Source organism: Hylobates moloch, unplaced genomic scaffold (assembly GCF_009828535.3).
Source record: "Hylobates moloch isolate HMO894 unplaced genomic scaffold, HMol_V3 SCAFFOLD_6, whole genome shotgun sequence".
Classification (NCBI taxonomy): Eukaryota; Metazoa; Chordata; class Mammalia; order Primates; family Hylobatidae; genus Hylobates; species Hylobates moloch.
In genome coordinates this window covers 410,672-435,288 of record NW_026652281.1, presented here as the reverse complement: position 1 = coordinate 435,288, position 24,617 = coordinate 410,672, and the positions used below count along the sequence as shown (strand labels likewise).

General features: G+C 60.3%; 3 protein-coding genes across 33 annotated transcripts in view; 1 reads left to right on the top strand and 2 right to left on the bottom strand.

Moving 5' to 3' along the window:
- CDK10 (cyclin dependent kinase 10) overlaps positions 1–3,548 on the top strand; it is a 26,425-nt gene extending 22,877 nt beyond the window's left edge. For 9 of the 22 annotated variants that reach the window (XM_032156140.2, XM_058440345.1, XM_058440341.1 and 6 more), the window contains 7 exons: positions 410–462; positions 549–618; positions 1,325–1,384; positions 1,716–1,938; positions 2,073–2,212; positions 2,442–2,494; positions 2,799–3,528. In XM_032156140.2, coding sequence (XP_032012031.1) covers positions 410–462; positions 549–618; positions 1,325–1,384; positions 1,716–1,938; positions 2,073–2,212; positions 2,442–2,494; positions 2,799–2,896 — 697 coding nt within the window. In that variant the 3' untranslated portion in view covers positions 2,897–3,528. Of the gene's footprint in view, positions 1–409; positions 463–548; positions 619–1,324; positions 1,385–1,715; positions 1,939–2,072; positions 2,213–2,441; positions 2,495–2,798 lie in introns of all 22 variants that reach the window. The other 13 variants (XM_032156142.2, XM_032156141.2, XM_058440347.1 and 10 more) reach the window with 9 other exon arrangements.
- A 110-nt stretch (positions 3,549–3,658) lies between these two features.
- SPATA2L (spermatogenesis associated 2 like) lies at positions 3,659–8,107 on the bottom strand. Its single transcript, XM_032156128.2, has 3 exons — positions 8,030–8,107; positions 7,333–7,636; positions 3,659–5,482 (listed from the first exon to the last, which is right to left on the bottom strand). Exons 2-3 carry the CDS (start codon positions 7,633–7,635, stop codon positions 4,511–4,513), a joined length of 1,275 nt encoding a protein of 424 aa, XP_032012019.1. The 5' UTR covers position 7,636; positions 8,030–8,107; the 3' UTR covers positions 3,659–4,510.
- Positions 8,108–11,484: 3,377 nt separating this feature from the next.
- VPS9D1 (VPS9 domain containing 1) overlaps positions 11,485–24,617 on the bottom strand; it is a 17,651-nt gene continuing 4,518 nt past the window's right edge. For 2 of the 10 annotated variants that reach the window (XM_058440331.1, XM_058440333.1), the window contains 13 exons: positions 22,750–22,842; positions 22,482–22,644; positions 18,960–19,071; positions 18,812–18,874; positions 18,398–18,450; positions 18,233–18,320; positions 17,455–17,540; positions 16,707–17,131; positions 15,835–15,967; positions 15,285–15,493; positions 14,923–15,022; positions 14,483–14,587; positions 13,927–14,109 (listed from right to left, as the gene is read on the bottom strand). In XM_058440331.1, the coding sequence (XP_058296314.1) occupies positions 14,013–14,109; positions 14,483–14,587; positions 14,923–15,022; positions 15,285–15,493; positions 15,835–15,967; positions 16,707–17,131; positions 17,455–17,540; positions 18,233–18,320; positions 18,398–18,450; positions 18,812–18,874; positions 18,960–19,071; positions 22,482–22,644; positions 22,750–22,842 (1,727 nt within the window). In that variant the 3' untranslated portion in view covers positions 13,927–14,012. Of the gene's footprint in view, positions 14,110–14,482; positions 14,588–14,922; positions 15,023–15,276; positions 15,494–15,834; positions 15,968–16,706; positions 17,132–17,454; positions 17,541–18,232; positions 18,321–18,397; positions 18,451–18,811; positions 18,875–18,959; positions 19,072–22,481; positions 22,645–22,749; positions 22,894–24,617 lie in introns of all 10 variants that reach the window. The other 8 variants (XR_004248650.2, XM_032156116.2, XM_032156120.2 and 5 more) reach the window with 8 other exon arrangements.

Genomic DNA, 24,617 nt, shown 5'->3' with positions numbered 1-24,617 from the left:
CTGTAATCCCAGCACTTTGGGAGGCCGAGGCGGGTGGATCACGAGGTTAGGAGATCGAGACTATCCCGGCTAACACGGTGAAACCCCGTCTCTACTAAAAATACAAAAAATAATAATAATAATATGAGCCGGGTGTGGTGGCGGGCGCCTGTAGTCCCAGCTACTCAGGAGGCTGAGGCAGGAAAATGGCGTGAACCCGGGAGGCGGAGCTTGCAGTGAGCTGAGATCGCACCACTACACTCCAGCCTGGGCGACAGAGTGAGACTCTGTCTCAAAAAAAAAAAAAAAGAGATACTAAAAAGCCCAAACCTGAGGAAACGTGCAGGAAGTGACGGGCATCAGTGCCGTGGGGGAGACCTCAGCCCCCCTGGCCCTCTGGGAGCCACCTGCCAGTGTTTTTCTATCACAGGGACCTGAAGGTTTCCAACTTGCTCATGACTGACAAGGGTTGTGTGAAGACAGGTGGGTGCAACTTGGGCCAGGCCCTGTCCCTAGATGGCAGCTTGTCAGCCCCCACTTGGTGACACACACTCCCCTTTCTGCTGCAGCGGATTTCGGCCTGGCCCGGGCCTATGGTGTCCCAGTAAAGCCAATGACCCCCAAGGTGGTGACTCTCTGGTAAGTCCTTCTGAAGCGTGGTGGCCCCTGGGGACCAGGCCTGCCTAGTGGAGGTCTCCTTGGGGATGTCAGGCTGAAGCTGCAGTGGCCTTGGGAATGTTAAGCTATAGGGTCTGTGCACACTCATAAACGCTGGGTCTAGAACAGCCTCCAGGACACAGCAGGGCTGTCCCACAAAGTGGTGAGAGCTGGGCTCAGTGGCATCAAGGGCCCGCCTAGATGAGACACACCTCACCTTGAGAGCTGGAAACACACCGTGGCTGTGAAACCATCTCTGGGGGGAAGGCTGCTTCACGGACTGAAGGACGGGCAGCTTGCATGCTTTCCCTGGTTCTTCCTCCTGGATACTTTTAGCCGAACAGGGTCATGCTTAGCCAGGGCTGAACATCAGAGTTGGTCAGACTCAGGTCAGGACCCCAGTGTCGTGTACTCCCCATCTGAGAACGGGTTGGTAGTGGTTGGTGTGGCTGTGTGCTGAGGGTCCGTGGTCCCTGCGACTCTGAGGACACCGCTGCATGTGACAGCTCTCGCCCCCAGCAGCCGTTGCTGTGTGCACCACCTGGATTTGCAAGGCCTGGGGCAGAGGGTGGTCCAGGTTGGGACAGGTTTCCCAGCCACCACAGGCTCTCAGGGAGGCTGTGTCCTGTGGAGGCCTGGGCTGGGGGAGAGGAGCCGGCCGTATTGAGGTGGGTGCTTCTGTGTGCAGGTACCGTGCCCCTGAACTGCTGTTGGGAACCACCACACAGACCACCAGCATCGACATGTGGTGAGGAGATATGGTTACGGCTCCTGGGGCCTCAGGAAGGGCTGGGACGGGAGCTGGGTCACCTGGTCCCTGAGCTCAGCCTCAGGGGAGAGGCAGGAGTGCAGTGGGGTCTTTGCCAGCCTCCCACTCCCAGGGAGGTGGGCCTGAGCCTGGGAACCCAGGAGGAGGTGTGAGAACTTCGCTTGCTGTTCTCAGGCCCGGAGCACAGAGGTCTGCAGGAGGCATGCCTGCCCCTGCCCTTGTCACCCTGGGAGGCCTGCGGGGCCCAGGAGGGGAGCCAGTGGTCCCTGCCTGTCCTTCAGTGTCCCTGACCCAGCGTGCCTCACGCTAGCAGGGTCAGCAGAGGTCTGGCTGCAGTGAGGTCCGCTGTGCCTCACGCTAGCAGGGTCAGCAGAGGTCTGGCTGCAGTGAGGTCCGCTGTTCTCTGCAGGGCTGTGGGCTGCATCCTGGCTGAGCTGCTGGCCCACAGGCCCCTTCTCCCCGGCACTTCCGAGATTCACCAGATCGACTTGATCGTGCAGCTGCTCGGGACGCCCAGTGAGAACATCTGGCCGGTGGGCATCCTGGGCAGACCCACAGCCCCCGCCCGTTCCCATGCCCTCTGCACCCGCAGCCCCCGCCTGTGCCCACGCCCTCTAGCCCCTGCCCGTGCCCATGCCCTCTGCGCCTCAGCTCCTGCCTCCCATAGGGTTTTTCCAAGCTGCCGCTGGTCGGCCAGTACAGCCTCCGGAAGCAGCCCTACAACAACCTGAAGCACAAGTTCCCGTGGCTGTCCGAGGCCGGGCTGCGCCTGCTGCACTTCCTGTTCATGTACAACCCTAAGAAAAGGTGCTGATCTCTGCGTGGGGGGCGGGGACCCCCACCCCCCACACTGTCCAGACCGTTTCCCAGAACCCAACCTCACGGCGGTGGAGAGGCCCCTCCCCAGGTGTAGCCCCTTGGAGTGGTTTCTGGCCACCAGGCTTCCTTTGAGAATTTGAGTCACAGGCTGCTCAGCTGGGTGGGAGATGAGGAAGCCGGACTCAAGAGTCGCACTAATGCAGCCTGCCTCCTCCAGGGCGACGGCCGGGGACTGCCTGGAGAGCTCCTACTTCAAGGAGAAGCCCCTACGTGAGTGTGCAGGGTTCCTGACTCTGCGGGGCACGGCTGGCCTCTACATGAGCGTGCAGGGTTTCTCAGACTCGCTCTGCAGGGGAATGGCTGGGAGCCCGTTTTGCCCTGGGTGGGTGGTGAAGTGGCCTGGTGCCCTCACTGACGGCACACACTTTCTGGGGTAAGAGGACAGGGGCATGTGGAGGCACAGACAGCCCAGGGCCAGGTCCAGAGGCAGAGCTGGACTCAGACCGGGGCCTGCTCCTCCTGTCTGGGGCCCTGCCCTGCCCTGCCCAACACTGAGCTACCCTTCTCCCTGCAGCCTGTGAGCCGGAGCTCATGCCGACCTTTCCCCACCACCGCAACAAGCGGGCCGCCCCGGCCACCTCCGAGGGCCAGAGCAAGCGCTGTAAACCCTGACGGTGGGCCTGGCACACACCTGTATTCCCACACCAGGTCTTCCGATCGGCGGTGTCCGTGAAGGGTGCCGCAAGCCAGGCTGACCAGGCGCCTGGGATCCAGCTCATCCCCTTGGCTGGGACCATCCTCCACTGACCCTCCCACTGTCTGCCCTGAACCCACTGCTGCCCGCAGAAAAAGGCCGGGTGACGCTGGGGGGCTCCCAGCCGTGCACCCTGGAAGGGGCAGGTCTGGCGGCTCCTTCCGTGGCCACAGGGGTCTCCCGTGGTGGTCCTCGCTGTGTTGGAAATGTGCAACCACTGCTTGGGAGGAGTGGTGGATGCAGTCCCCCTGCTGTCTTTTGAGTTGTGGTGGACGCTGGCCTGGGATGAGTGGGCCCAGAAGACCTTCGTATCCCCTCTCAGTCGCTGTCCCGTGCATGGGTCAGCTGTGGTGACCCCAGGTGGGCCTGGCAGGACTCCAGATGAGGACAAGAGGGACAAGGTGTGAGGTAGGAGCCACAACTGAGGATGCCCGGAGACCACCAGGAGAGCCCTGGGCTGGAGGCTGAGCTGCATCCCTGCTCCCCACATGGAGGACCCAACAGGAGGCCGTGGCTCTGATGCTGAGCGAAGCTATAGGCTCTTGTTGGATAAAAGCTTTCTTAACAGACATGGTTTTACCAGCGTTTAATGTGCTCTGATGTTGACTGTCCCTCTGAGTGTTCTGGGGAGGAGGCGGGTGGGGTGGAGTGTCAGGAAAGCAGGTTCAGCTTCCAGGGTCAGGGAGTTGTGGGCCCAGAGGGGCTGTCACAGTGGATATACCCTGTCCCCTCCCTCGCCAGACCCGAGGTTAGGGCAGAGCCGCCACCTCGCCAGCCTGTGGGCTGCACCCAAGGGAAGGGAGGGCAGAGGCATCGTTACCACTGGACGCACCAAGACCCAGCTGCCTGGGTGAGCTGCCCACAGGCCCTTCCGCCCAGCAGCAGTGATGCTCAGGGCCTTCCCAGCTGTCAGCCATTGCCCATCCCTGCAGCTCTCGTACACCTCCACATCTGGTTTGAGGTCAGGTCATTTCCTGTCTGTGGGCCCAGCTGCTGTGACACCCAAGGGGAGGGCCGGGGTCCCCGAAGCCAGGTCAGCCGTGCACCCAGCAGAGCCCTGCAGATTGGCCCCAGCAGAGCTTGGGGAGGGGGAGTTCGGTGTCACCAACAGGCCCTTGAGGACACTCATGTGGACAATCTCTGGGACACGTGGACCCCCCAAGTCCTGAGCCCTGTACTGCAGGGAGTGGGCCAGGAGCTGAGGGCTTGGGGCACAGGGTCCTTCTCAGGGACAGGTTCAGGCACTGGCTGGAACAGGCTGGACCCCTCTACCCAACACGTGGGCATGCGTCTGGGTGGAAATGTGGGGAAATGTGGAAAGGCTCCTGCTGGTCGGCTTAGGCCTGCTGCCCTTGGAGCCTTCCATATACAGAGTCCCACCTCCAGCAGGAGTTGGTCCGGACTCTCCAACCCCCTGCTGTGCCCAGGACTCCCCCAGGGACAAGGCACCCAGAGGCCCAGACCCCTCCCCAGCAAAGAGAAGCACCACGGGAGCTGTCTCCCAAGAGCCCTTGACCTGGGGCCCAGCTGGCCTAGGACCGGGCCCCGGGGCTGTTGTAGAGCAGAGTGTCCATCTGTGCACGCTGTAGCCACAAGCGCCGCTGGGCGTCGCCAAGCAGCACACGCAGCGAGTGGCCCGGACGGCAGGCGGGCAGGGCTGCACAGTGGGCAGCGTGCAGCTGGCGACACGTGTCGCAGCAGAGGGTGGGCAGGGCACCAGGGGACAGGCAGCTGTGTGCCTGGTAGCCTGGGGGCTCAGAGACAGACCTATAGGCTGAGGCTGGTACCCCCTCTGCCCGAATACGCCTCGGGCTGGCCCCTGCAGAGCTTTCAGGGGTGGCCAGGTCCCCAGGCCTACTCAGCTCACGGCGCAGAGAGAGGAAGGAAAAGGCGGAGGGTTCAGGTTCCAGCCCCTCCTCCAAGGCCCCATAGGGTGGGCTGCTGGCCTGCAGCAGCTCCTCAGCTGGGGGCTCCCAGGCCCGGCCCCCAGTGCCCCACAGTTTGGCACTCTGCTCCCAGAGTGGCGGCCTGTAGGCCAGCTCCGCCGAGGGTGAGTCAGGGCCTGGTGACGGCTCCCCATACAGGCTGGCGTCCTCCGACCCCTCGTCCTCTTGCAGGTCCCGGTATAAGTCCAGTGGGGCCCTGTAAGCAGCAGGGGAGCCTCGGGGGGGCAGGGGTGGTGGCTCCTCATCCTGGGCCAGCCGCTGCTGCAGCCAGGCCACACAGGAGGCCACGTCCCCGCTGGCACGCCGTGCCTGCAGCAGCTCCTCAGCTGGCAGCACACTGGTGCCCAGCTGGGCCAGCACCTCGCCCAGGATCTCACACTCCAGCCGGAGGGCAAAGCAGCCCAGGGCCACCTGCACCAGCTGGCAGGCGGGGGGCAGGGCAGTCACCATGAGCCGATGGCTGTCCCTGCGCACGTAGCCCATCTTCTGGAAGCTCTTCAGGAGGAGGTCGTCTGAGAGCACACCCTTCAGCACGTGCACGTAGCCCCCGGAGAAGGTCTGCAAGGGAGCGGCCTGGTCAGTGGCTGCCCACCCTCCCATAGGCCAGACCCTAGGGTACAGTGGGTCCGGGATCCGTTGGCTCAAGGCCTTGGCAGCTTCTGATGCTCAGACCCAACCCCAGAGACTAGGCTTATAGCCAGTCTGGGCCAGGCCCAAACATGAGAATTTCTTTTTTTTTTTTTCTGAGACAGTCTCGCTCTGTCATCCAGGCTGGAGTGCAGTGGCTCCATCACAGCTCACTGCAACCTATGCCTCCCAGGTTCCAGCAATTCCCCTGCCTCAGCCTCCCCAGTAGCTGGGACTACAGGTACCCACCACCACACCCGGCTAATTTTCGTATTTTAGTAGAGAGGGTGTTTCACCATGTTGGCCATGCTGGTCTCGAACTCCTGACCTCAAGTAATCCGCCCGTCTTGAGCTCCCAAAGTGCTGGGATTACAGGCGTGAGCCACTGTGCCTGGCCTAGAATTTTTTTTCTTTTTGAGACAGAGTCTCACTCTCACCAGGCTGGAGTACAGTGGCACAATCTTGGCTCACTGCAACCTCCACCTCCCGGGTTCAAGTGATTCTCCTCCCTCAGCCTCCTGAGTAGCTGGGATTACAGGCGTGCATCACCACGCTCGGCTAATTTTTGTATTTTTTAATAGAGACGTGGTTTCACTATGTTGGTTAGGCTGGTGTCGAACTCCTGACCTCGTGATCCGCCCACCTGGGCCTCCCAAAGTGCTGGGATTACAGGCATGAGCCACCGCGCCCGGCCAAGGGTGAGTGCTTTCTAGCCTACAGTTAGGTGAAGGACTAAAGGAACCTCAGGACAATCACCGCGAGCGTCTCCTGACTCTAAAATTCCCTAACTCCGGGACTCCTAGCATCTAATGCCAGGACACGGCGCATGTGTGGAGCACCCAGTGCCTGCAGCACTGAGCTCGGCGCTTCGATTCATTCCTCTGGCCCCATGAACTGGACTGTTCCTGTGTCGCTGTCTCAGAGGAGGAAAGGCGCTGAGAGAGAGGAGCTAACTTGGCTAAGGCCTCACGGCCAGGAGGCAGCAGAACTAGGTCCAAACCAGGGCTGCCCGGCACTGAAGCCGGTTACTCCCCCGCCCCGCCCCCCTGGGAGGCCTCAAGGGCGGGCCTGTCCGTCGTCTCTCATGAATGAAAGTCCTGGCCCCTCCGACCAGCAGGTGTCCCCGGGGAGCCGCGGAGAGACTGCCGTTGCCATGGCAACCGGCGGAGGCGTAGCTCGCCCACGTGCCCAGTGACGTCATCGGCTTCCTACTCTTCCAAATTAGCTCAGAGCTCCCGGCGGCCCTGCCCCCTCCTGCCGCCAGGAGCTCACCTAGAGGGACCAGGCCAGCCCTGGGCACAGCCTCCCGCCCCAGGCCGAGGAGTTCACTAGGTCTGAGCCCAGCCCTGAGACTTCACAGGGATGCGCCCATGTGCAGTCCTCCCAGCCTCGGCGGTCTCTGTAAATAGGATTGGCCCATATCCTGGAGGAATTAGGATGACCATGGGAACTCAAGTACCTTCTGTGCCCCCGCCCCGTCCTAAGATTTCCATGGCAAGTGGGGCCGCGAGGCCTCTTAGGGAAGACACTGACGCAAGCTCTCAGGGCAGGACCCCGTAGACAGTACCCAATCCTGCCCTCGCCCACCCCATGTTCTCAGCCCTAGGAGTGGGTGCCCCCACACGCCCACGACCCCTCAGCGCTCGGAGCCTTGAGAAGCCCACCGGGCACTGAGGACGCTTGAAGCCCCTCTCTCCCGAAAGGCGTGGTCCCCCATGATCGACGGCCCCACGACCCGCATGCCAGGACGAGGGGCGCGCTCCTCCTGGCCTGGCGCCTACCTTGATGGTGGTGAACTCCTTCCTCCAGGGCAGCAGGTACAGGTGCACCGCAGCGAGCTCCAGCAGCTCGAAGGCGCGGGCCAGGCCGCGTAGCGCGGGCGCCAGGTCGGCGCGGCCCCACAGCCCGTCGGTGAGCAGCGCCAGCGCGTCGTCCTGCAGCGCCCCGTGTAGGTCGAAGTCCTCTACCAGGATCTGCCAGAGCACCGCGCGCAGCGAGGGGTCCCCGCACACGCCCGCGCGGCCCCGTCGCAGCTCGCGCTCCAGGCACAGGCGGTAGTCCTCGGACAGCGTGCTGCTGCCCATCCTGCGGGGTTCGGGAGGCGGGGGGATCAGGGACCTAAGGGCGCGCCCAGCCAGCCGCGCTCTCCCCGAGCCCCCACCCAGCGTCCGCAGGAGCCCTCGAGCCTGGAGACCCCGTCCCCAGCGGCTGGGCGCCCCCGGTATCTTCGGCACCCCCTACCCTGGAGACCTCGTCCCATCAGCTGACCGCCCACCCAGAGATCCAGGCCCCTCCAGCTGAGCGCCCCCGCACCTCCAGCCCCTCCCTCCAGCCTGGGTACCTCGGCCTTCCAGGGGCGCCCCCGGTTATCGACCGCACCCTTCTCTAGAGACGCGCTTCCGCCCGCTGAGCCCTCTCCCGACCAGAGCCCCTTCGCCCGGCAGATGGAGCTGCGGACCCCGCGGGTGACGGCGCTACCTGTGTGTCCCCAGCGGTCTCCGGCCGCCGCCGATCAGTTCGGGCCTCCCCGCGCGCCGCGCGCTTCCGCCAGGAGTCGGCTCCGCCCGGGGTACGCGGCCGTGACGCTAGGGGCGGGGCTCGGCGCAGGCCCCGCCTCCGAATAAATCAGGAGGGGCGGGGCCTGGTGAAAGGGGAGGAGGAGGTGTCCAGCCTGGCCGAGCACCCGCGCGAGGCACCCCGCGAGCCTCCTGTCACCGCGTCGCCCGTCTCCTCACGGGACCGGTATCATTCACGACGCCCCTGGGCCGAGGGCTGCGGGCTCATGGCAGGCGCTCAGTGAACGCTGTGCCTGGGCCGCTCCTCCCCACGAGACAGGGACCCAGCCCCAGGCGCCCCGGCCGCGAGGAAACAGGTGCGCGGGCTCGTCCTCTGTGGGGTGGGGCCACCGGCATTACCTGGCGGGGATTGGCCGGACCCGGGGGCGGGCCTCCCCTGTGGGGCGGGGCCATCCCCTTGCGGGAGGGGCCCGTGGCGCGGAAGGTGGGCGCAAGGACAAGCCTTTCAGCCTTGTCTGAAACAGCAGCTTCAGGTGGATGCGGGGACCTCAGATTCTGTTTTTGCTGGCTCTGCTTCCCGGCCTCCTGCACTTGCCATCTGCAGGCCTTGAGACCATCGTCTGGGCAGGTCTCTGAGGCAGGGCGAAGCTGCCCCCTCTCTAGGCTAAAAGCTGATCTGGGCCACGGATCCATCCAGGCTAAATCTGGGCCACGACTTCCCGGGGACGTTGTCTTCGCTTGGGTTCCTCTGTTCTGTGCTAAAGCCACTTTCTCGCATTGCCCAGAAGTAGAGGAGGATGAGGGAGACCCTTGGAGGTCCCAGCCGAAACCCACCCTTACGCCACACCCCTGCTTTGGGCAGGCTCTGCTCCTTCCCGTCTGTGTCCCTCACTTCTCCAGGCCACCAAAACCAAGGCCCAAGTTTGTTGAAACTTTCCCTGCGCCTGGGCGACAAGGTCTCCGCTTTTTTCTTAGAATTTTTACCTGGCAGTTCCCTGCTGGCATCTTAGAAATAGTGTGATCATGGCCGGGCGTGGTGGCGCACGCCTGTAATCCCAGCACTTTGAGAGGCCAAGGCGGGCAGATCACCTGAGGTCAGGAGTTCAAGACCAGCTTGGCCAACATGTTGAAACCCCGTCTCTATTAAAAATACAAAAATTAGCCGGGCGTGGTGGCACATGTCTGTAAGCCCAGCTACTTGAGAGGCTGAGGCAGGAGAATTACTTGAACCTGGGAGGCAGAGGTTGCGGTTGCAGTGAGCTAAGATCATGCCACTGCCCTCCAGCCTGGGCGACAGAGCAAGCTCTCCTCCCATGGGCCTGGGTGGGTTTTTGCACCTGCCTCAATCCATGGAATAGAACTGATGTGGAATGAATTCCAAGGCTAAATCATAAACATGCCATACCTCGGCCTTGTCTTGAGATCCTTGGCCTCTGATATGGTTTGGCTCTGTGTCCACACCCAAAATCTCATCTTGAATTGTAATCCCACAGGGTCGGGGCAGGACCAGGTGGAGATCATTCAATCATGGGGGCCGCTTCCTCCGTGCTGTTCTCGTGATAGTGAATTCCACGAGACCCGATGGTTTTTTAAGGGGTTCTCCCCTTTGCTCAGTGCTTATTCTCTCTCCTGTCACCCTGTGGGGAGATGCCTTCTGCCATGATTATAAGTTTCCTGAGGCCTTCCCCAGCCATGCGGAACTGTGAGTCAATTAAACCTCTTTTCTTTATAAATTATCCAGCCTCAGGCAGCTATTTACAGCAGCACCGGGATGGACTAACACACCCTCAGAATCCAGCCACTAGAGTGAGAAGGCCACGACCGTGTGCGGAGGTTTTGGGCTGCAACTTCCACCTGCAATTCACATTCACCCGGAGCCTATTCTTGGGACTTTTTTGGAAATAGTTTTTCCAGACAAAATCAAGATAAGGTGAGTTTGTTCTGTGCCGGGCGCAGTGGCTCACGCCTGTAATCCCAGCACTCTGGGAGGCCGAGCAGGTGGATCACGAAGTCAGGAGATTGAGACCATCCTGGCTAACACGGTGAAACCCCGACTCTACTAAAAATACAAAAAATTAGCCTGGCATGGTGGCAGGTACCTGTAGTCCCAGCCACTCGGGAGGCTGTGGCAGGAGAATGGCGTCAATCCAGGAGATGGAGCTTGCAGTGAGCCGAGATCGCGCCACTGCACTCTAGCCTGGGCGACAGAGCAAGACTCCGTCTTACAAAAAAAAAAAAAAAGATGAGGTTGTTCTAGGTTGGCATGGGCCCTAAATCCAGTATGACTGCTGTCCTTATGAGAAGAGAGAAACTTAGATGTGAACGCACAGGAGAGAAGACCGCTTAAAGACAGAGGCAGAGTGGAACGAGGGAGCCGTGAGCTAAGGTAGCACAAGCTGTGTTAGAGCCACCAGAAGCTGAAGACAAAAATAATTCTACCCTACAGCCTCCCGAGGGAGTCAGCCCTGCTGACAGCTTGATTTTGACCTCAGGCCTGCAAGAGGGTGAGAGAACATTCCTGTTGTAAGCCACCCATTTTGTGGCCGTTTCGGCAGCCCCTGGAGACCCATCCAGTTCTCACGTCATTGTTCTGACAGCCCTGAATGAGGTCCCAGCCGACAGCTGGCACCAACCATAGACAGCAGATAGCTCTTTGGATGAATCCAACCCCTGGTCATTGGGTTACCACCTAGAAACAGCCTCCCATGATGCTGAGGAGCCACCTAGCTGATTTTTGTATTTTTTGTATTTTCAGCAGAGACAGGGTTTCACTATGTTGGCCAAGCTGGTCTCAAACTCCTGACCTCAGGTGATCTACCGACCTCGGCCTCCCACAGTGCTGGGATTACAGGCGTGAGCCACGGCGCCCAGCCTAATTCTTAACTTTTTAGTAGAGAGGGGGGCCTTACTGTGTTGCCCAGGCTGGTCTCAAACTCCTGGGCTCAAGTGATCCTCCAGCCTCAGCCTCCCGAAGTGCTGGGATTCAAGGTGTGAACCACCATGTCTGGCCTCTTGTGTATTTAAGCCCGTGAGTTGGGGTAGCTTGTTATGCAGCGGTAGCTACATGGGCTGTACATTCACGGCTCTCTCCCTGCCCGCCCAGGGATGGACACTCCGTGGGCTGTGTGGATTCTCCGTCCTTCCCTGCCCTCCAGGGACAGACACTCCATTGCCTCCACTGCATATGCATCCTCTAAAACCGGCAGCAGCCTTGCCAGGTCAGAGGTTCCATCTACACTTACCTGGACTCCAGGACTGCACCTGGTCCTCTGGGGCCACTGCCATGTCCACCCCATAGTGTGGGTGAGCTCCCTCCCCCTCCTGTACTCGGCATTGTCCAGCTTCCTCATCTTCTCCGGTCCAACGGATATAAGGTTACATCTTGTTTGCTTTTCATTTGATTTTTGTTACGATTTGGACACTGCTTATGCAGAATAGTTTTATTTTTATTTTTATTTTTTTTAGATGGAGTCTCGCTCTGTGCTCAGGCTGGAGTACAGTGGCGTGATCTCGGCTCACTGCAGGCTCTGCCTCTCAGGTTGAAACGATTCTCCTGCCTCAGCCTCCTGAGTAACTGGGACTACACGAGGGTGCCACCACGCCCAGCTAATTTTTGTATTTCTAGTAGAGACGGAGTTTCGCCATGTTGGCTGGGCTGGTCTCGAACTCCTGACCTCAAAAGATCCATCCGCCTCGGCTTCCCAAACTGCTGGGGTTACAGGCATGAGCCACCGGTCCCAGCCATTACTTTTTATTTTATTTTTATTTTTTGAGACAGAGTTTCTCTCTGTTGTCCAGGCTGGAGTGCAGTGATGCGATCTCAGCTCACTGCAACCTCTGCCTCCTGGGGTTCACGCCATTCTCCTGCCTCAGCCTCCCGAGGAGCTGGGACTACAGGTGTGGGCCACCACACCCAGCTAATTTTTTGTATTTTTAGCAGAGACGGGGTTTCACCCTGTTAGCCAGAATGGTCTTGATTTCCTGACCTCGTGATCTGCCCACCTTGACCTCCCAAAGTGCTGGGATTACAAGCGTGAGCCGCCGCGGCCTGCCAGTTGTAGGATTTCTAAAAGGAAGCTGCTATTATTCATTCCTGTCTTATGGGCGAGCTGCAGGCTCAGAGAGGGCAAGTTGCACAGCAAACAGCAGCCCCTGGACAGGTCTGCAGGATCTCAGCGCCAGGGCCAGGGATACAGCTTAGCCAGCACGTTCCTGGCCCCCAGCGTGGTCAGGCTGCAGGTGTGGCCTGATGCCAAGCCAGCGGGGCTCCCACGCCAGGATTTGTTCAAGACACAGCTCATCTCCACCATTCTATGAAGCGGGCTTTAAAATTCCATCTTCCAGACAGCAAAGCTGAGGCCGGAGCAGCCGAAGCTCCAAGGCACCACGGCCAGCTAGGGTTCACACTGAGGGCTGGGGCAGATGCTCCAGCTGTTCCCCCACGCAGAGAGACACTTCTGTCTCCCCACGGGGTCCTTGGGGAGTAAACCAGCCACTGCTGAGGGCGCAAGCACAGAGCATCCCACTGATGTCCACAGCTACTGCTTGAAGGCTGTTTCCCTGAGGACGGCGACACTGCCCCACAGCCAGCTCCTGGTAGCATCTAGGATTGGGACCTTCCACCCCACCAGCCCTGCACCTGCCTCGTCATGGCATCTCAAGCTGCCGGCGTTGCCTTTCTTGCAGAAGAGCCCTCCATCCTGATCTGCCCACACCGCCCTGGCAGATGCTGTCCACGCCCGGCAGCCTTCTGTGCACCTCAGAGCATGTGTGTGTCGCCATGCACAGAACCATGATGATTCTGGAGACCCTCGGGTGACTGCTCTGGGCTCAGGTCCCCAGTGATGACCTAGGACCCTGGCCCCACCCCGCCCTTCCCACCCACCGATGCCCTGCAGAGCTCTCCTGTCCAAGAGGGTGAAGCCCACACCTGCCTGGCCAGGCACAGCCCCAAGAGGACCCTGCTTCTACACAGAGGGTCTCGGAGGCTGGCAGATGTTCAAGAGGTTGGGCCAGGCTTTGTTTGGGGCTGGGCTGTGGCTCCTACCCCACATCCTCAGCGGCCTCTGCCGTGGGCAGCAGGGGTGGTTGTGCTCTCTGGCCAGTGGGGTGGGGATTGAGGGAGCCACACGGCGAAGCACAGCAGTGAGCTCTTTATTTTAGGCTGGGTAGGGGCAGCATGTGACAGTCAAGAGGGCTGACCCTTGGGCTGCATAGATCTAGATAAGATGCCCAGGGTCCCGGAATGTTCACAGCCCACAGCCAAGGTGAGCAAGGCGCAGGGAATGTCCTGGGCTCAGAGCCCCAGACCCCGCCGGGGTGTCCCTGCCCATCAGCAAACAGCACACCCTCACACCAGCTGCACCCCAGGCCCCAGCCGGCCCTTGTTCCTGACCCAGACAAACTAGTTCATGGGGCTACAAGTCCCCTTCTAGGGGTCAGAGGGGAGAGAAACTGGACTGCTGTCTCCACCGCTAGCCTCCACGGCCCCCTCTTCCCTGATGCTCCCCAGGAGCTGCCCCAGCCAGATGCTCATCACTGAGCCTGCACCCATCGAAGCCCAAAGCCTCCCTTCTCGGCCTCTCTGAGGCCTACACAGGATAGCAGGGCCTGGTTCCTCCTGGAGCTGATTCAGCCCCATCTGTTGGGGCAGAGGTGCCAACCCCAAGCTCCAGGGTCAGATGTGAGGTGAGGAAGGGGAAGAGCTGGAGAGCACACCACAGTGAACAAGCCCCTGCCATGTGCAGAGCAGCGTGAGGCTCCAGGATGGTTCTCAGTAGATCCCATGGCTCCAGGTGTAGGAGAGACAGCCCTGGGAGGCGAGGCCAGGCCCTGCAGGGGCCCTGGGCTGTGGCTCTACTACTTGGCCAGGCCTCCCCGGGGCAGCAGCTCTACGTAGCTCAGGGCACTCTGCAGTGATGTCAGGCAGTACCCCTCCTCTCCGATTAGGTACCTGCACGGATGGCAGGGGCAGCCGGTGTCATCTGGACGAACTGGCCCTGCAGAAGGTAGTGTCTGCCCTCCCAGTTCAGGACCTGGGTGCTGAGGGTGCGCAGGTGGGGCTGTCAGGGCCACTGGGCTAGAGGAGGCCTTTCCCACCCACTCCGTGCTCGTCCTTGGACGGCAGAGCCAGGGATGGCACTCGATCCCCGTCCCCTCCCCAGGCAGATGTTGCTCAGGGGACAGCCCCCAGCTCCTGCTGTCTGGGAGAGGCTGAGCTAAGGGAAGGGCCACGGGACATGTGGCAGCAGGCACTCCGCATAGGTGGACCTACAGGGGCTGCCCAAAGGCATGGCTGTGATGGAGCCACACGCTGCCCTCCCCAGCTGCCACTGACAACCACCGTTTAGTAGGTTGAGGGATGAGGTCCCTGCTCTTTGCACACAGACCCCCACCCTGACCCGCCGGGGTCTACCCCTCGTGGATGAACTCCTCCAGGGCCGCGCACTCCGACACCAGCTGAGGGAGGCCGCTCCTCAGCACCACGAAGGACAGGATGGGCAGCAGGTCATCGGCACCACTGTCGGGAGGGCACAGCGGCCTTGGGTTGGGGCCAGGGACCTCTCCGCAAACCCAGCGACTGTGGAGCCATCCTGGCCGTGCTGGCTGCCATCACTGTGCCCTCCTGCCCAGAGGCACAGGAAGCCAGCTGAGCATGGTGAGGCTGTCCCTAAAGGGAACTCCTTCACTGCGGGGCCAGGGCTGGGCCCACACGGCCAGGCCGACACAGCCCTCCCGCTTCTACAGTGAAGCCGGCTGGCACAAGGCTAAGGGGCAGGAAGACAGTCCCTGCCATGACCACTGCCTTTCTAGGGCCCTTCCTCCCTGGCCACACCTCGCCCTCCCGGGACTCACATGGCAGCTGCAGCGATGGGCTGGGGCCCGGCCTGGGGTGTGGCCTCCGGCGTGGGGCAGTAGTCTTCCGCACAGACACAGATGATCCGCAGGGTCCGCACTGCACCACAGACGGGGTTTCAGAGGCAGTTAACCCCGCCCCGAAGCCCAAGCCACCCCTTATACCCCGCCCACCTCCTGATGTGCACGGCTGGGAAGAGCTGCGATGACCCTGGGGATATTGCTCAGACACCACTTTTGTTCTGGTCCCCCCACCTCCCCACCGGCAGGTGACAAGAGAAGCTCAGTGGTGAAGACAAAGGTTCCAGGTCACCTACTGGGATGGGAGCCTGTCCCTCCCCCTGCCTCTCGAACCTGCTGACCTATGCACTCCAGCTTCTTCTGGGGGCAGCTCTCCAGGACCAGCAGTCCGAGCTCCTGGGCCGCTGCGCAGTAGGGGTAGCCAGTGGCCCCCTTGGCCTCAGGGTTCTGGGGGAGTAGCTTGGTGGGGATGCCAATGGCGGTGGGGGGTGCATTCCTGTAGAGCTCCATGCTCCTGCTCAGGGCAGCCTCCCGGGCTCGGTGCACGCTCCTGGGGCAGAGAGAGGCCAGGCTAAGCTGCCCCAGGGACCTTGCCCTGGGGACAGAAGCAGGGCTGTGGCTGGAGCTCAGTCCTGGAGAAAACTGGTTATGTATCTCAAGCAAAAAGCCCCAGTGTCGCCAAGACCCCAGGCACAGGAGGGTGGCAATAGTCCTACCTGCAAACTGGAAGCCCCTGAAGATGGCCTCAGGGTAAAGCACAGGCTAGGGGTAGCAAACACGAGTCTTGGAGATGGAGGGGAGCAGACAGTGCTGGGGAGCAGGGTAGGCCTCCTGGGGGACTGGGCTGGGAGACACCAGGCCACGCGGGTGGTTGTACGGTTGGGTCCATACCTGTACAGGGCCAGCAGCAGAGGCCACAGCGGGGAGAAAAAGGGCTCCTCAATGCATGCCAGGCACCGGTCCTTGGAGGCAGCTGTGTTTAGGCCTTCGAAGGCCAGAAGGGTCAGCGAGAGCAGCCTGTCTGCTGGGAACAGAGCCGGGGACATCCACAGAGGCTCCTCCCCTGCTAGGTCAAGTGGCTGTAAGCCATGGGGCCTTTCTCCACCCAAGCAAGCTCTCTGAGAGGCAGAGCAACTGGCAGTGTCCAGGAGCAATGGGGAGACGGCCCTGTCTGGTCCTCTTTCCACCGCCTTCAAGCCTCCTGCATCTACCCCTGACCCTCCTTGGCCCAGGGCAGGGAGTCTGGGACTGGAAACTGTCACCTACAGCTGCTGCCCTGTTGGGCCAGCAGCCTGAGAAGAAACCGGAGGATGATCCTTTTCTCAAAAGGGCCTTTACCCAAAACTGCAGGAACCAGGAAAGACTTTAGATTCAACCCGCTGTGGGTGGGGACCCTGACCAAGTTCCTTAGTGTGTGGGCAGCACAGCGAGAACACCGCCTGGACTGTTGGGCCTCCCGCAGTGGTTCTTAGAAAACTCTGGGCTGGGTGCGGTGGCTCACGCTTGTAATGCCAGCACTTTGGGAGGCCGAGGTGGGCAGATCACCTGAGGTCAGGAGTTTGAGAACAGCTTGACCAACATGATGAAACCCCATCCCTACCACTCTATTTCCAAAATGAGAAGGGCTGAGGCGTGGGCTGGGTGGACGTAAGTCTGATCAGAGTCTCTGATCAACAGACCCTTCCCCAAACAGAAGCTTGAAATGGACCGATATGCAGGGGTGAAGAGCTGCCGCGGCTGTCCCAGTGAGGGCCTGGCCTCACCGATGGCGTTGTGGATCTCCTCCACGGCGCTCTTCAGCTGCTGCAGCTGGGGCTCTGGCTGCACCCCACGGCCCCGGCCCTGCGGCTCAGACGTCCCCAGGAACTGCTCCAGGTCCTCGAACGAGCTGTCCTTGTCTGGCAATCCAGATGCGGTGTCCCCCAGGGGTGAGGGAGACCCCACGGGGCCGGGTTGGAGTGGGGGCGTGGGGGGACTATCCTGGGGCCGCGGGGCTGCGCTGGGCTCGGGCGGGGACAGCATGCAATGGAGGCTCTGCGAGGGCCGCAGCCGTCGGCTTCCGGGGTTGGGGGTCAGGGGGCAGCAGCCTGGGGCTGGCGCGGCTGCTCTGCTCACGGCGGGATACAGGGTGCTGTACACGGAGCACTGCAGCCGCCTCAAGAGCTGCGCGATCGGGTGGTCGGGGAGGCTGCGGGAGAGGAGGGCGTAAGAATAAGAACGCGGCCAGCCTCGGCCTCTCCGTGGCATCCACAGGTGCCGCGCTATGCCCGGTTTCAGAGAAGTGACTTGCATTACCTCCTGACAGTAAATGTTGGAAAGTCTGCCCCCCGCCCCCGCTGGGGAGGTTGGAGAAGCGGAGGAAACGCCCTCAGCACAAAGGGAGCTGCGGTGTCCACGTGGCTGAGGCACAGGCTCCCTCTGTCAGTCCAGCCCCTCTCCGGCACCTGGCACCAGGAAGAGGTGTCCAAGGCCGGTGCGCAGGGGCTCTGTGGGGTCTGAAAGCCCAGCTACCTGAGCAGGTGTGAGACCAGACTGGTCACGAGTGACAGGTCCCCCGGATTCCTCTTGAGCTTGGCCTTCCAGTGCTTCGGCCAGTCCTACGAGACAGGGGGCCTTGAAGGAAAGCACGGTGGGTCCACCACGACCGGACGCGCCTCATCTGCCACCAATGCCGACCCCTAGAGACTGTGGGAGCCCGTCCTGGGGTGCAGGAGACCCAGCGCCAGCAGGCCCCGCGACCCGCCCCCACCCACACCCGAGGGAAACCTTAGGCGAACCCTGGCCCTACCCCCTTGCTGGGACCCTCCCTCCGCGCTGGGACCGTCCCACGCGGCCCAGACCCTCCCACGTAGGCCCTGGCCCTACCCTCCACGCTGGGACCCTCCCATGCGACCCCTGGCCTCGCCTCCTCACCGTGCCCCGCCCCACGCAGCCCTGGCCCCGCCCCCTCCCCGGGCCCTCCCACAGGCCACTGGCCCCGCCCCCTCCCCGGGCCCTCCCACAGGCCACTGGCCCCGCCCCCTCCCCGGGCCCTCCCACAGGCCACTGGCCCCGCCCCCCGGGCCCTCCCACAGGCCACTGGCCCGGCCCTCCTCACGGCCCCCACGCCCTCTGGCTCCGCCCCCTCACTGGGGCCCTCCCACACGGCCTCTGGCCCCGCCTCCCTCACTGGGGCCCTCCCACACGGCCTCCGGCCCCGCCTCCCTCACTGGGGCTCCCCCCCACGGCCTCTGGCCCCGCCCCCTTAGCTGGGCTTCTCCTACAAAGCCTGGGCCCGTGGGGGACGCACATGGTCCTGTTCGTACTCCAGGATGGCGGCGTAAAGGGCCCGCTGCTCCCGTTCCTCCGGGGTCAGGGCGACTTGGCTGCAAAACCTCCTGGGAAGAAAGGCATGAGGTGGGTCCCGGGGCCAGGCCCTCCCCGCAGCGGCCCCAGGGGCGGGCAGGAGTCCCACCTGTTGGCGGCCTCCTGGAGCCGCAGCCGGCGCTCCTCCATCTTTCTCTGGAGCTGGGTGCAGAGTCAAGGGGCCGAGCGTCGGATCTGAGCGGGCCCTCGGTTCCCAACCCCGTCCCACACCCGGAGAGGCCAGGACGTCCCAGGGACCCCCCCTCAGTGAGGGGCTGTCCCCAGGTAAGGCTTCTGGGGCAGAAGGCAGCCTGCGCTCAAGCCAGAAGGGCCGGGCCAGAGAGCCTGGGGGACGGGGGCCAGACCCTTCCCCTGAGGCCATGCCTCTGCAAAGCGGGAAGCCCCTCAGCCCTGTACCCCGACCCTGGAACCTCCGCTCCCCTCGCTGCCCCCTTCTCTGCCGTTGGCTCAAGGCCACACTGAGTTTCCCCTCAGGGACCACCAGGGTGGTCAGAAAGGGTGCTGTCTCCTCCCGGGCTTTGGCAATCACTAGGTTCTCCATCATCTGCCGCTGTAGAGAGAGGGTCTGGCGGGGGGAAGGAGGGAGTAAGACCGACTCTTCTCTACCCAGCGCCCATGCACCCCCCAGGCCCTTCCTAGCCCCCACTCACCAGGGATGTCTTCTGCATGGCCTGGCTGGGGTCTAGCCGGGCCATTCGGGCCTCATACGCAGCCTTCAGCTTCTGATTCTGCAGGGAGGCCTCCTCCAGTGGCGTCAGCTCTCTGGAAATGTGACAAGCTGCTGTCTAGACCCCAGGAGGCCCAGTGGTGTCTGGCCACCAGACGAGCCTCTCTCATCCTCTCGGATTGCTCTGAGGCCAGGAGGTGAGGAGGAAGAGGAGGGGAGCCATCTGGGGTGGGCTGCAACATCTGCCCCTTCTTGCCTGCCCTTCCAAAACACAGCTTTTGGCCAGGTGCAGTGGCTCCCGCCTGTAATCCCAGCACTTTAGGAGGCTAAGGCCAGGCAGATCACCTGAGGTCGGAGTTCGAGACCAGCCTGGCCAACATGGTGAAACTCTGTTTCTACTAAAAATACAAAAATTAGCTGGGCATGGTGGTGCACACTTTTAATACCAGCTACTCGGGAGGCTGAGGCAGAATTGCTTGATCCCAGGAGGCGATGCAGTGAGTCGAGATCTGGCCACTGCACTCCAGCCGGGGTGATAGAGTGAGACTCTGTCTCAAAAAAACAAAACCAAAACAAAAAACAACAAAAAGAAAGAAAACACAAGTTTTGGTATTGCCATGACTTTTGGTTTTTCAAGCGAAGCTGGACCACTGGACTTCTACGGAAATAAGTTATATGTGTTTGGCAACAGTATGAGTCTTGTTAAAGCAAGCTTGTGCAACAGTCCGAGGCTGGATGACTTTGAATGTGGCCCAACCCAAATTCCTAAACTTTCTTAAAACATCACTGAGGGCCGGGCACGGTGGCTCACGCCTGTAATCCCAGCACTGTGGGAGGACGAGGCGGGCGGATAATGAGGTGAGGAGATTGAGACCATCCTGGCTAACATGGTGAAACCCAGTCTCTTAAAAATACAAAAAATTAGCCGGGTGTGGTGGCACGTGCCTACACTCCAGCCTGGGTGATAGAGACTCTGTCTCAAAAAAAAAAAAAAAAAAAATCACTGAGTTTTTTTTGCAATTTTTTTTTTTTTGGAGACAGAGTCTCATTCTGTCGCCCAGGCTGGAGTGCAGTGACACAATCTCGGCTCACTGCAACCTCCGCCTCCCAGGTTCAAGTGATTCTCCTGCCTCAGCCTCCCAAGTAGCTAGGATTACAGGCATGTGCCACCATGGTGCTCAGCTAATTTTTGTATTTTTTAGTACAGATGGGGTTTCATCATGTTGGCCAGGCTGATCTCAAATTCCTGACCTCAGGTAATCTGCCCGCCTTGGCCTTCCAAAGAGCTGGGATCATAGATGGGAGCCACTGTGCCCGGCCTTGCAATTTTTTTTTTTTTTTTAAGCTCATTGGCTGTTGTTAGTGTTAGTGTATTTTATGTGTGTCCCAAGACAATTCTTCTTCCAGTGTGGCCCAGAGAAGGCAAAAGATTGGACATCCCTGCTTTAAAGGCACTATATGGGTCAAACAGCTAGATTAGTTTGTGACCCATGAAAGGAAGAAGTGTCCTGTCTCCTTTATACAGTTCCCAACAGCCACTCCACCTTGAAAGCTCTGTTCCCTTTTACCTTCCCACTGTCAGGGACAGTGGAGGACAAGGAGGAGGAAAGACAGAGCCTGACGCCTGGCCACCCTGCCCTGATTTTTTTTGAGACAGATCTAGTGTTGCCAGGTGATGGGCATTTTGGCTCACTGCAACTGCATCCTGGTTCAATGATAGTAGCTGGGATTACAGGCACGCGCCACCACGCATGACTAATTTTTGTATTTTTAGTAGAGATGGGGTTTCACTATGTTAGCCAGGCTGGTCTTGAACTCCTGACCTCATGATCCGCCTGCCTTGGCCTCCCTCCCATTTTCTTTCTGGAACTCCAATGAACACGTTAGGCTCTGTTTCTGTAATTCATTCCAGCCATCTTTTGACCTTTTTTCCAATACATGAATTTACTCTTCAGCTATGTCTGCTCTGCTGTTATAAACTTGTCTGCTCAGTTTTCTATGTATGGATTTCTACATATATATAGATATATAATTTATTCTTGTGCCCAGCTAAATTTTTTTTTTTTTTTTTGAGACAGAGTCTTGCTCTGTTGCCCAGGCTGGAGTGCAGTGGCGCAATCTCAACTCACTGCAACCTCTGCCTCCTGGGTTCACGGGATTCTCATTCTGTCACCCAGGCTGGTGTGCAGTGGTACAATCTGGGCTCACTGCAACCTCTGTCTCCCAGGTTCACGCCATTCTTCTGCCTCAGCCTCCCGAGTAGCTGGGACTACAGGCGCCCGCCACCACGCCCGGCTAATTTTTTAGTAATTAATAGTAGAGACAGGGTTTCACCTTGTTGGCCAGGATGGTCTCGATCTCCTGACCTCATGATCCACCCACCTTGGCCTCCCAAAGTGCTGGGATTACAGGCATCAGCCACTGTGCCCGGCCATTTTTTTTTTTTTTTTTTTAGACAGAGTCTCGTTTTGTTGCCCAGGCTGGAGTGCACTGGCACAATCACGGCTTACTGCACCCTCAACCTGTCAGGCTCAAGTGAGCCTCCCACCTCAGCCTCCCTAGTAGTTGGGACTACAGGGGCACACCACTATGCCTCAGCTAATTTTTTGTATTTTTAGTAGAGACGGGGTTTCACTGTGGTCGCGATCTCCTGACCTCGTGATCCGCCCGCCTCGGCCTCCCAAAGTGCTGAGATTACAAGCGTGAGCCACCGCACACGGTGCTTTTTTTTTTTTTTGAGACGGAGTTTCACCCTTGTTGCCCAGGCTAGAGTGCAGTGGCACGATCTTCGCTCACTGCAACCTCCACCTTGCAGGCTCAAGTGATTCTCCTGACTCAGCCTCCTGAGTAGCTGGGATTACAAGTGCACACCACCACGGCTAATTTTTGTATTTTTAGTAAAGATGGGGTTTCACCATGTTGGTCAGGCTGGTTGGGAACTCCTGACATCAGGTGATCTGCTCGCCTCAGCCTCCCACAGTGCTGGGATTACAGGCGTGAGCCACTGTGCCGCCTGCATTTGCTTGTGTCAGGCAAGAGGATATTCCCATTCTGGGACCCATTTTAAAAACATTCGCTGTCAGACTGGGCACAGTGGCTCACGCTGTAATCCCAGCACTGTGGGGGCTTGGCGTGGTGGCCCACGCCTGTAATCCCAGCACTCTGGGAGGCCAAGGTGGGCAGATCACGAGGTCAGGAGATCGAAACCATCCTGGCTAACACGGTGAAACCCCATCTCTACTAAAAATACAAAAAATTAGCCGGGCATGGTGGCGGGCGCCTGTAGTCCCAGCTACTTGGGAGGCTGAGGCAGAAGAATGGTGTGAACCCGGGAGGCGGAGGTTGCAGTGAGCCAAGATCGTGCCACTGCACTCCAGCCTGGGCGACAGAGTGAGACTCTGTCTCAAAAAAAAAAAAAAAAAAAAATCGCTCTCATCAGCTCATCTTCCTCAGCCTCAAAAACCCAATCCCAGGCTCATCCCACCTCCCATCTTGCCCATCTTACTTCTTACAGCTTTGTGACTCTGCCCCTTGAAGCTTCTGGAAGATCTCGGGTGGCAGAAAAGGAGAGAGTTTTCCCCCTTCGTCGGAGTATACACGGCGGTGTCGGCCGGCAGGCTGGGGGATGGGAGCAGCTGCAGGCATGGTTGGCTTCAGGCGTGTTTTCCCTGCAAGCCATTGGTAGCCAGGGGTCAAGCGGTGGGCCACATCCCACAGAGGAGACGCGAGCTTGGGGGATGCCTCAGGAGAGCCGCCTACTGCAGGAGACCCACCAAGCTTGGCGGCCGTCGACTGGGCCCTCTCCAGACACTGCTGTGCTAGCTTCAGCATCTTGGAGGTGTCAGCGGGTGCAGTTTCCCCAGCTTCTGGGGGGGGACAAGGAGGCTGGTCACAGGTGGCTCTATCACTGCTACCTACTGATGAGATAAAATGAGGCAACGGAAAAGCCAGGCAAGCCCACTGCCCCCCTCACCACCCCTCACTGACCCCGGGCAAGCCCGCTGCCCCCCGACCCCTCACTGACCCCAGACAAGCCCACTGCCCCCCGACCCCTCACTGACCCTAGACAAGCCCACTGCTCCCCGACCCCTCACTGACCCCGGGCAAGCCCACTGCCCCTGACCCCTCACTGACCCTGGGCAAACCCACTGCCCCCCGACCCCTCACTGACCCCGGACAAGCCCACTGCCCCTGACCCCTCACTGACCCCGGGCAAGCCCACTGCCCCCCGACCCCTCACTGACCCCGGGCAAGCCCGCTGCCCCCCACCCCTCACTGACCCCGGGCAAACCCACTGCCCCCCGACCCCTCACTGACCCCGGACAAGCCCACTGCCCCTGACCCCTCACTGACCCCGGGCAAGCCCACTGCCCCCCGACCCCTCACTCACCCTGGACAAGCCGACTATTCCTCATGGACCCCAGGCAAGCCCCCCCCGCCAAGTCATCTCTAATCATCTGTCCTGGTTTTGCCTCCTGAGCCTGCTAAGTCTGTGTGCCCCTCATGAAGGCCTGTCAGAGCCTCGACCCTAAATAGCCTTTACTGCTCACTCAGCTTCACTTGCAACTACAGGCCTCTGGGAAGTGGCCGTTTTACGGAGACAAGGACCTGCTGAGGGGGATCGCCTCACCCCGTTTTACGGAGACAAGGACGTGCTGAGGCGGATCGCCTCACCCATCTCCCGTCGGCTGTGTCCCCAAAGTCCTGCCTTCCCGTGGCTTGGCATGGAGCACCTCTGCGCGACCATGGACCTGCTCACGCAGCCCTTCTGCATGCCGTGGGAGCTGCCTCTCTGTGACTCGCCCCTGGACCCACCTCCCTGCTGCCTTTCACAGAAAACTTCTCACAGACTCCCATTTTCTCATCCTGCCCTGATTTAGTCCCCGACTCCCCCGGAAACTGCCCTTACCCGTCCCCACCTTGCCAAACACGGTGGGCCACTGGAGTTCCTCTGTCTTCTGGGACTTTGCTCTCCCCGGGGGATCCTCTGCCACTCCTCCACCCAACTCCTCACTCTTGGAGCGCCAGAGCTCAGCCGGGGCAACTGTTAGCTCCCCCCGACCTCTGTGCTCTTATGTCCAGTGGCTGCCCCCGACCTCTGTGCTCCTATGTCCAGTGGCTGCTGCCCCTCAAACTTAATGTGTTCATCGTGGAACTTTCTATTCCTCTCCTTCCCAGTTTGCTCCTGTCCCCATCTGCCTCCTGCAAGTCTGCTCTGTTCCACCTTCAGGACACATCCCCAGGCCGTTTACTGCTCCCATCCTGGGTGGTCTGGCCACTGCCATCCTCAGTCCTCACCTGAGGCTCCACTCCCAGGCTGTCCTCTCCCTCAAAGCTCAAAGCCTCTTCAAGTTTCCCTGCACACCAGAACGGCCCCAGTTCCACCCAAGGCATACACACAGCCCCACCCCGCCCACTCCTATTTCAGGGCGTTTGCACATCGCACTGCTGGAATGCTTCCCCACGTCTGTGCCACTCACTGGAGCTAGTGTCTTGCCACGACCCAATCTCCATCTTCTTACCCACAACACTGGTCCCTTCCTGCCACTACCTCACACTGAGTGTGGGCTGGTTCACCTGCTACAAATGGTCAAGCTGGAAGGATACCAGAGACCCCCCGAAGCCTGGCACCCATCGAGGG